The sequence below is a fragment of the Daphnia magna genome, linkage group LG1 (assembly GCF_020631705.1).
Source record: "Daphnia magna isolate NIES linkage group LG1, ASM2063170v1.1, whole genome shotgun sequence".
NCBI classification, from domain to species: Eukaryota; Metazoa; Arthropoda; class Branchiopoda; order Diplostraca; family Daphniidae; genus Daphnia; species Daphnia magna.
The window spans coordinates 18,607,068-18,617,701 of record NC_059182.1 but is presented as its reverse complement, the minus strand read 5'-3'; the positions used below and the strand labels follow the sequence as shown (position 1 = coordinate 18,617,701).

Below are 10,634 nucleotides of genomic sequence, written 5' to 3'. Positions count from 1 at the left end.
GGAAATGGCAATCGTTTGGCTGTTTTTATTGCGCACCACGTAGAAGACATTCAAGGCACAATTAGTCGACGATCAAGTAGAAGAGAAATGGGCTACGTCTAATCACAATGTTGGGAAGTTTACGAAACAAGTTTCGTTGGTTCCATGTCGTCCGGAAGGACGGTGTTGCATGCTAATAGTTAGTCACGCAACCGAACTAATTTTTCCCTTCTTGAATTACTTTTTCTTTCGATTAGTAGAAAATCACAAATGGCATCATACAGTGTATTGTACAGCTATACGGTCTATGAAATAACTTCCGGTTGCTGAACGGGTAATTATTAGCACGCATGCTGGAGAATCGCACGGAACAGGGTGATCGAAATGTTGAACGGAAAAAAAGACAAGTAACAGCAGAGCGCAAAATAACCTCCCCCCGACCCCAGGCTTCTTTTTCAGTTGCTTTTCGTTATTCATCGTTCTCCTTCTGCTTGCCCATTGTTTTAATTATATGGCCATACTCGTCATCGATCATCACGTGCGCCCAAAGGCGTTACCGTGTGATTGACCCTTTATGTTCTTCTCCTTCTTGTCAACTTAAGGACTGTTACTCAGTCGCTTGAATCGCTTGATTGTTGCTTTGCGCATTCAGCGGCAAAAATAGCAGCAGTTGGTAGATCGGGGTTGCTGTGAGGCAGTTCTTTCCCTCAAATCATCAACTTCTAAGCGACGACGAAAAAAGAAAATAATTTAACGAACTTGTCCCACTTTCTCGTTTCTCTATAGACGGGAGGGAAAGGGGGGCGAATAAGACACGCACGAATAAGACATGCTGTCACCCCCTGACAATGATCGCCTCTTCATACAGGCAAATTTTTTGGCTTACATGTTTCATTTCCTTCCTCAAGGAAACATTTCTTTTTTTTAAAAGCTCGCTTCTTAATATAATTATATTTACTTTGTAAAAATCTTTAAAATATTCTCATGGATGATAAAAGTGAATAAATATATACTGATTAATCCTAATACATAAAGCACTTTGTGATTTGTTTCATCGAAATAGGCGGTAGTCGTATAATACGCGTGAGACCGCGTACGTCGTAGTGCGCGTGAGCGCGAAAAATGGTTTGGCGTCGATTCAAGGCATATGCATAAAAGATAGTCTGTTTTTGACTTCATATTTAAAATCAGCACAAAAAGTTGAATATATAGTAATATTTTCATAATAGTATAATCATCATAATATCCCCAAGCGTATGGGGATATTTGGCGTTGAAAATGTTGAAAAATCGGATTCATTTCCTGTTTAAATCCTTCGTGCTTTCTAATTTCACCTATGCATTCATCACGCAAACTGTTATTCGATGGAAACTCATGGAAAGAATCACGTTTTTTAAAAACTGGTATTTGCACACCTGTGCACTACGCAACTTTTTGTGACCATTCTGTAGACAATAGAAACACGTGTAAACGTGAAACACCGCGTTAATTCAATAATGTTCGCTCTCCTAGATTGTAGCCTTACAGAAGAAAAGATTTCTGTACATTTAACAGGTTCGAAAATAGAACGAATGATATTTATTTGATTGTTATGCATGCGAAAAAAAAACATATCCGTTTCATAACTAACTTCCCTTAATTTTTTGTTTATTTTTTCATTTCATGCCTCAATATTGATTATTTATTTTACAACGAGTTCGATTCTGAACGCCAGATGGCGAAGTCTTCGCCTCCCTTTTTCGTCTTATTGGCTCTCACAGGGGTAGGGATAGGAATTCTGGCTACACCTCGGACACCTAATACCTGCTTAACGAGTTATATTTTGGCGACTTTGAGGTAAGCGGATGTTATTTGGGTAATAAAATATTGCGGGACTCGGGTTGCAATAAGAAACAAGCCCCTAATGGTTAATTCCGGAAAATTTGCGTGACAATTTGCAAAAACTAAAAAATGAGCTGTTTTATTCTAACAAATTCAAATACTTTTTCTTGCATGCGTTAAGATGATGGAGCTATTATTCCGTTTTTTTTTTCGTCATTATCAGTACAGGCTGACCTTTCGAGCAATTAAGATACTTATTATAATTAAAAATCCGAATGGAGCTTCTTTCTTTTTAATTTGTTTGTTTCCCAAAGGTAATTTACTACCGCTAGATGACGTTTAACTTGACACTAGTTCGTCCAGTTTGAACGTTTCTTAAACAAACTGTTTGCCCATCGATATAACTAACTTGCTCTACTTGATTACTCAGAGCCTCAGTCGTCAGTTTTTCCGGAAGAGCAAATGATTTCCGGGTTTCTGTGTGGCGAATTGGCGTCCAGGCTGTACCCTATCGGGAACTTCCTGAACGGAGTGAGGGCCCCTAGTTGAAAAGCGATTCAATAAAGGTATATATAATGTAATAGCATAAATAAATAAATTACAAATAATAAACGTAAACATAAATAGCATAAATAAAACACGAAAAAACAAAACAAATGAAGGCGGCAGCCCGACAAAAAACTCCACACACGCCCCACACACGCCACACACCACAAGCAGAAAGGGTTGAGAGGGCTTTAGGGTGAGGAGAGGGAGAGAGCCAATCAGAGGGCCGGAATAGTCCCTCTGGGATGTAGCAGTGACGGTCTCGACTAGGGAAGACCGATGTTCTATGCTTTAATAGATTAATGCTATGAAATTCTTTAGTGCGTCAAGGTTTTCTGTTTTTTGTCTTGGCTTGTTAGTTAATGATTGGCATCCAACTATTTACCGTAGTTTTACATAGAAATTAAATGGCTAAAAACAATTTAACATGGAAATAGCATGCAATCCAAAAAGCAGACGAAAAGAATATGTTGTCATGACGATGGTGGGATTTGACACGTCCAATCAGCTGTACAAGAAAAGCGGAGTATCCAACAAATGTCAGATTAGGTCGAAAGTTTATTCATTTCTGTCCAACAAATACAATAACGGTACTTGTTGCAATTACAGTGAGAAAAGTATGGAAGTGTGATACGGGTTCACACTGAGTGTGAACACTTCCCTCGAGAAGGATGATGGATCCGTCTTGTTTGGAAAACGTTGCAATTTCTGAAGTGAATGGTACAACTGTACTAAACGAACTGAATGTAATAATCCCCGAGAACGTTGTTCCAAATGGGACACATACAGATCCAGATGGGTCAGCTCCAGTTATTTATGACATAATGAAAGAGAAATCCCAAGATTTGTCAGTTGGATCTGATTTTTCAGAAGTTGTTAACCAAGTGGATCCGCTCCAAAGTGATCATGAAGAAAGGTACAATTATTGCAAAATTATATAAATTCATATTTTATTAAAGAAACTGTTTTACTGGTACAGGTATAACAGTCTGCTAGAAGAACGGAATAATTGCCAAAAAGAGATTTTGGAATTGAGAAGCCATCTTATTAAAAGTGAAGAATATTGGCAACAGCAACTTGCAAAGCTGAAAACTGAATATGAATCCAAATTATCCAAAGTAATTTGTTTGTGCTTCTACTGTTTGGTTTCTTATGAAAACAAATGTTTCTTCCTGTGTATAATAGGTGCAAAAAGAAAGGGATTCTATGGTTGTCAAGTACGCACACAGTGAAAAAGAAGTCATTGTTGCCCACAGCCAGAGAGACAGCATGGAAAAGAAAATGAAAGACTCATTCAAAGAGCGAGATGTTCTGTTGGAGAAGATCAAAGCAATGAATAACGAAAAAGCTAGAGTGTGCAATATGCTGGAAGTTAAGGTACATTGGAGATTTTTACCTTCCTTGTTCTTGGAAAATGAAATTGTTTCATTTGATTTCTTGTAAATAGTCCAATGAGTATTTCGCCTCCCAAAGAGAAGTTGATAGACTAAAAGAAGAAGTCAATTCCAGAGAGATCAAACTCCGTTGGGGCCAAAACAAGCTAAAAGTTGAAACCGAAAGTCATCAGGTAAGAGTTTTTGTGATTTGGTATCTGTGACTTACGTGTGGGTGAATGAAATTGCATCTTACTTGTTTTTGACTCAGGAAACACAATCGAAATATGAGAAAAGCGTGCAGCTAATCAAACTACTCAAGGATGAAATAGAAGACCTAAAGCGCAACTGCAACGAACTGAAATCCAAGCAGAGTGATGCCAAAGCAATCAATGACGCCCATCTGCTCGAAGAAAAAGCACGCCTTATTATGGAAAAACAAAGTTTGGAGGAGAAAACGGCTGGTTATAAAAACGCCCTCAAAGAGTTCGAGATGGTGAAAACTAGACATACCCAGCTAGTTGAAGAAAATAGCAGCCTTTTGTCCAAAGTAATTAATATTCAACAAAAATTCAATTTCCTGAGTATCCCTACTGTATTTACGGGAGCATCTTGGCATTTTCGCAGCTACAAGTTATTCAGAAAGAGCGATCGGAACAGGAAGACAACATCAACCAATTAAAAGAACAAGTCTGTCAGCAGCGGGATTCTCTGATTCAAGCTCAAACCAAATTGGCCGAAATGGATGGAGTGCAAACACAGTTAGAATAGTGAGGTTTACATCTTTAAAAATTAACAAACATTCATTAACCTTGTTCTTGTTGTAATAGCCAAAGGCAAAGAGACTCGAAACACCAGGAAGAACTTGACCTCATCAAGCAATCTAATATAGATTTAGAAGAGGACATGCAAAGATGCCGGGCGAAAGAAAGTGAACTTCTTGAATTCACTCAACGACTTACTGAAACTAATGTTCGACTCCAGTCAGAATTGGCCACCGTCCACGAGGAGGTACGTTTTCGGAATACGTCTATTCATCTAAAGCGCTATAAATTATATTTTGTCTGTTAAATTTGCGTAGGCCCAATTATTGAAAACTCACAGGGATGAAATCCTTGCCAAGCTGGAAGAAGTCGAGCGCAAGTGGAAGAATGCCAAGCTAGAGTTAACACATGAGCAAGAGAACCGGAATGGCGAGGCGACCGCTTGGGCACGTACTGTCTCGGAGAAATCTCGGCTTTGCGAAGATTTGCAAACACAAGTCCGCGAACTACAGAACGAGCTGGCATCGGTCCGTAGAAAACACGCCATTAATCTCAAGGTGGAACCTTCTCATGTTTACTATTTAGTTGTTAACCTCAACTGATTCTTAAATTTTCACGTAACAGGAATTGACACGAGAGTTGAGGGTGACTAAGAAACGGCTTGATCAGATTGAGTCGTCATCAGCAAACGCCAACGCTACTCACAACAATGACGGAACCAGTTTGGGTTCCAGGACGAGTTCGAACACGTCCTTGAACACCACAGGCATCGTAAGAAAATCAATTTGAATTTAAGCAGTAAATTTGCATGTCGGTATACCTAATGGGCATGTTTTCCATTTGACAGGAGCATCGAACCCCAGAGCATTCTCCTTCTCCCACGTCTGCACCGGTCAACATGTCACCGGATTGGGAGCGTAGCGCCCTTTTTGAAAAAATGGTTCGCGTCCAACGTGACAATGCCCGAAAGAGCGAGAAACTCGATTTCCTGGAAGAGCACGTCCAAGATCTTGTGGCTGAAGTCAAGAAAAAGAACCGAATCATCCAATTCTTCTTTGCAAAGGAGGATGCAGGGTCGCTGGCTAGTGAGGCTAGTGATCGACACAAGGTGAGCGGTCAAGTAACTGAATTCTCCAACTGTTCCATACACCAGAGTAACATTAGAAAACTGTAGATCAATCTGTCTTGTTTCTTTTTCACTCTTTCATCATTTGCTGCGCTTTCAGGACATGAAGTTGTTGTATCAGGTAAAGAAAACTCAGAAACCTTCTGGAATATCCTTGTCGCTTTGCTTCTCGTTATCAAAGTGTCAATGAATGGTCATAGGAAAATGTTTAATGGACAAAACAATTCTCCATGTTTCCCCTTTCGTCTAGGCTGAGATGGCGAAGCACGGTGGCATCATGTCGTCCATGTACAATATGAAGAGCCTGGACAACGGTCTGAGCTTGGAACTGAGCATGGAAATCAACCAGAAACTGCAGAGTGTCCTGGAAGACACACTTTTGAAAAACATAATGCTTAAAGTATAGAATGTGGTGTTTATACGTTGTTCAAATTGCCTACGTAACACATCTCTCGCCATTTTGCAGGATAACTTGAGTACATTAGGCGCTGAAGTAGCTAGGATAAGCCAACAATATCAATCGCTATTGCAACAACAAAAGCAAGCGTAAACGCGTCAAAAAGTGCAAATGAAACGAAGATGACTCTTCGCATGGCGGCATCTCATCGTTTTAACTGATTTCTTTTTTTGTCAATAATTTTTTTATGGAAACATATTATTTCTTTTTAAATAGGTTAACTTAAATCAGACTACTATTTCTGTACCACTATCCATTATGTTGTCGTTATTGTTGTTGCTGTTGTTGTTAAATGTGTGCAATCAGACGTTACGAGCTATTATATTCGGAAGCATATCTCGAAATTGTGATGTGTCTGCGTGTGTAATGTAGCGCGAAATCGTCCCGGGATCGCGTGCAGCCGTGATCGTGAAGTCGTTCACATCTCCTACAACGATTTTCGAGATAGTGGCCAGCTTTAGTGTCTTGTGTTTGCTGCTTCTGGTCACAGCGCGGGTGCAGAGTAAACGAGGTGGAAGTCGACCGATAAAGAAGAGACTCAATTCTTTGCCCATTTTTGCGAAGCTGTCGTATAGGGAAAATGGAACTCGTAGAGCGTAGCAGATTCCCCTTCGTTTCCTGTTGAAGTCAATTTTTATTTTGTTTTTTTAGGCTTTTTACTCTCCGAAACTTTATTTGTCGAAGAGGTTAACTCGATTCATTCTGTCACCGAATAGACTCAACAAGAGAAAACGGTTTCATAAACGGAAAACGCGTAAAACTAAAAGAATTGCATTCGTTCAGGCACACTTTTTTCAGATCAGAAATTCTAGATTTGGTATTCAGAACATTGAAATGAAAATTGAGATTTGAAGGTAGAAAAGGGAAGGAAAAAAGAAAAGGTCAAAGTGTGTTTTTGATGCCAAGCTTTCGGCTTGGTCAAATCGTTTAGTCGAGTAACTTCTCAAAAGAAAAATCTAACGTCCGCATGCAGTTTCCCGAATAAAAGAAGAGAAAAAGAAAATCTCGGACATCAGGTACTTGACATGCTAATTCGTCCTCTTCTTTCTTCGTCCAATCATGAATATGATAATGCGATATGGCGGCTTCAAACGCCGGCGTGCTGTGTGTAAAGATGGATAGTTAGAACGCCGAACCGTGAAAAAAAAAATAAATAAACGAGAGATGTGAGATGCTACAGGACGATTGCCAGAAGAAAAGAGTCATCATTGTACATGCAGCAACGATGTCGACGGGCCAAAGTGGGATACATCGGTGAACGACAGGTAATGATTAGCGATCGTATGCATCCTAAACTGACGGTGAACACGACAAAAGATTTCTTCCCAACCGTGGGGGAGGTGAAAGAATCTTTTTGCCTAGTTGTATATCCGAGCAAAAGTCTAAATATACACGAACGAGCTGAAAAGGCAAAGCCGCTGGCTAACAAGACGAAATACTAGACGTCGAGGAGGGAGGAGAAGATAAGAAAGAAAAAAGAGGCATCGTTGTGTGTGTGTGTGTGTGTGTAAGCATGAGTTGAGCAATCTTTCAGTGGGCTGCCAGAACGATTAGACTAAATGCGGATCATGCGGAAGATGTATATACTTTTCTGGCTGGCCTGCGTTATTATGTACACACTGGTCTATAAATTTATCTTTATTTGTAGACCGAGCTATATGTCTTACATTTGTGACGAGCAAAAACAGAAACACTCACACACAGCACGTCTGTATATATTTCGCTGTATGTATATTAGTTTGCGAGCTTATGGAAGAGGAAATGGAAGAGCCAAAATGTCGTCCGTATTAAAACGAGCGAGATGAGAGAGTTGGTTGTACTGCACGAAGCCATGAAGGCAATGCAATGATGGCCGTTTGTCATGTGTCGGTGATAATGAATAGGCCGCATCGCCCCCAAAAAATGGGCCACTAACTACGCGTTCCCCTTTCTGCCGTTCTTTCGTCGTCATCGTTCGTGTAATAGTTTGTGCGTCTTTAGATGTGCGCAAGCCATGCCAACTTCTCGAAAATAAACAGAGATACAAGGATGCACATGATGAGAGCCACATATTTTCCTTCCCCTTTTTTTTTGTCTTGTTTAAGTTTTTATTTTTTTTTTCTTCTTTGGCTTTGGCCGCCTTCCATTCTGAAGAGGAGGTGGGAGGAGCCTGCACGCGGGAATGCGCCAGGATGATGGCCCATTTGACTCATGACCATTTGAGCTTCTCTAATAATGCCAACACTGTCATATCTCATTAGATAATTACTGCCTTCTGCCTTTTTGTCTAGTTTTTTTGTGGCTCTTTTTCTATAGCTAAAAAGATAATGATGGCTCGTAGACATAGACACACGCACACACACAGACACACGAGAAAGAGGAGTAAACTCATCGCTGGAAACAGGCGACGGAATAGGGCATTCTTTTTTGTCTGTCGATAACGAAACGATGAAAGAAGAATTGCGCAGCAACGATGCAAAGTGTAAAACAACACGGCAGATGGCCAAAACCGCCTTCATCCTAAGAAGAAAATCTTTGGATCAATCGGCCATGTTGAGACAGTCAAATCTACCAACTTTTCAGTCGTGTCGTGTCTGACACTTAATGGATTTATAACACAGACGGGGGCTGCCTAGCCGAATGGCTTAGTCATTTTCTTATTAAAGCAAATAACGTGCAGTCGTTGGTCGACAGATTTATCCGCCAGTTTTCCCACTCGAAAGAACAGCGCGACGCAGCCTTAAAAACAAACACATGTCATAATAAAAAATGAGAATATAAAGAACGCTTATATTGCAGTGCCTGAAACAGCAGCAGCAGCACCAGCAAACTCTGAGGCCTTTCGTATATAACAATAAAGTCTACATATAAAATGATTTGAGATTGATGTTCGCATCGTCTAGCGGCTGTATCGACCTTGCCGGTTATAATATACAGGTGCTGAGGCCCCCAGATGATGTGCTGTCGGGAGCAATAATTTAATAATACAACCTGCCTGCAACGCAAAGGCTTTTTATTAGAAATCCTACACTCGTTTATTTTTGGTTTTGTTTGCTTTTTTTCACATGCTGATTCAGAGCTTTGTACCGTGTGCGATATGTTTGATAAGGTCGCAACAACGTCAACAACACGACGTGTGTGTGTGTGTGTGGAAGGGGGGACGGGACGTAATGAAAAAGAGAGACAAGTCCTTTATAGAGTTATACGACCACAGCTAATGTCGTATAGCATAATTGATTTACAACAGTGGGTGATAGTGTCAGACTCTTTTGTACATGGTGCTATACGGTGTCGTAAAAGTATAGCCTTTATATCCTCCATCGCGCGTATATATATATACGTATAGAGTCTATTTTGCACGCAGGTCGTGAGCTCTGCGACGACCGGTGATGGAACTTGTGCGTTTTTCGTCTGATTATCGCGCTATACATATACATTTGCACGCAAATGCCGGAACAAAATAAACTTGGAAAACGATTTCACTTTGATGGTCACAATAATGACACGCTGCGACAACAACAAAACAAACAGCACATCATCGCCAACTGTATACGCTGTATTCAAAAGTAGTAGGTCGTATAGCGAGTCGCTTTGTCGTGTTGCGTGAGTTTTAAGTGACTCACTTTACGAAAAAGGATGTACGCAACAGTAATAAAATGAAAACAGATGGAAATGAGGCTATAGGCAAAAAAATAAAGAGCAACCTACCCTCTATGTGCTGTAAATCGTTATATATAAAAAGCCTTCTCACAGTGATGGTCGAAAATAAGAGTCATCATAATCTCGACTATACTATTCCATTTCGCTGCTGTGTGGCTCATCGTTAGGGACATAATCCTTTTTCTGTCTGTCAAAACTTTTCTAGAATTGTTTTTTCTTTTTTTCTTTTTTCTGTAGTGTTTTTATTGTTGTTGTGTGTTTTGCGTGTCGTTGTTAAGGAAATGCTATATGCTGCGCGCATCGTAAATAATAGTTTGTGGAACAATCCGAGTAATGAATCATGACAGAGTAGTTTGCTTGGGAGGGGGTTCCAGCAGCGGCGGAGTTGGTCCCCCCTCCTCAAAGCAAAACGTTTTACCTTGTTTTGTTTGTTTTTTCTTTTCATTCCGAACCGGAAGTAATTAAAGTCCACCCAAAATGTTAAATCCCGTTCAGTGATGTAATATTTGCTCTGCGTTGTACACATCACCGCCACGTCTATATACGCACATTTATCGTGTAAGAATCCACAGCTATTAAATCTATAGTCGTTGTGTTGTTTGTTTTATAATGGACTTTGCCTTTTGTGACGTGCTTCGTCTAAGCTTTCCATTTGAAGGGAAAACGAGCTAATAAAGAGAGCAGTCATCATCATCATCGTTTTCGTCGTCGTCATCATACCACCGTGCGTCCCGAAAAATGCGTTTTGACTAGCGCCGTGTCGACTGATTTATAGACACACGAAAGAAGAAGAAGAAGAAGAAACAAAAAGACAGGACTAAAAGGGTAGAAATTAATAATTAATACACAAGAAGAGTTAGAAAAATGAGTTGGCATGCTATGGCGCTGCTGATGTTAAAGTCTCATTATTATTCAATCGGATGGGGGGA

General features: G+C 40.2%; 1 protein-coding gene and 1 long non-coding RNA gene across 4 annotated transcripts; both read left to right on the top strand.

Moving 5' to 3' along the window:
- Positions 1-1,730: 1,730 nt before the first annotated feature.
- On the top strand, positions 1,731-2,408 carry LOC123470018. Its single transcript, XR_006643384.1, has 2 exons — positions 1,731-1,815; positions 2,233-2,408. It is a non-coding gene; the product is annotated as an uncharacterized LOC123470018 (long non-coding RNA).
- A 202-nt stretch (positions 2,409-2,610) lies between these two features.
- On the top strand, positions 2,611-6,402 carry LOC116933208 (coiled-coil domain-containing protein 186). Of its 3 annotated transcripts, none has more exons than XM_032941051.2 (14): positions 2,611-2,885; positions 2,956-3,262; positions 3,326-3,464; positions 3,532-3,723; positions 3,794-3,913; positions 3,991-4,269; positions 4,347-4,489; positions 4,550-4,730; positions 4,801-5,040; positions 5,108-5,254; positions 5,331-5,591; positions 5,710-5,730; positions 5,860-6,009; positions 6,076-6,402. In XM_032941051.2, the coding sequence occupies exons 2-14, from the start codon at positions 3,018-3,020 to the stop codon at positions 6,157-6,159; spliced, it is 2,202 nt and encodes a 733-aa protein (XP_032796942.2). In that variant the 5' UTR covers positions 2,611-2,885; positions 2,956-3,017; the 3' UTR covers positions 6,160-6,402. The 3 variants fall into 3 exon arrangements, with proteins under 3 accessions (XP_032796942.2, XP_032796937.2, XP_032796947.2); XM_032941046.2 differs by having other exon boundaries at positions 2,611-2,895; XM_032941056.2 differs by lacking the exon at positions 5,710-5,730 and having other exon boundaries at positions 2,614-3,262.
- The last annotated feature ends 4,232 nt before the right edge of the window (positions 6,403-10,634 follow it).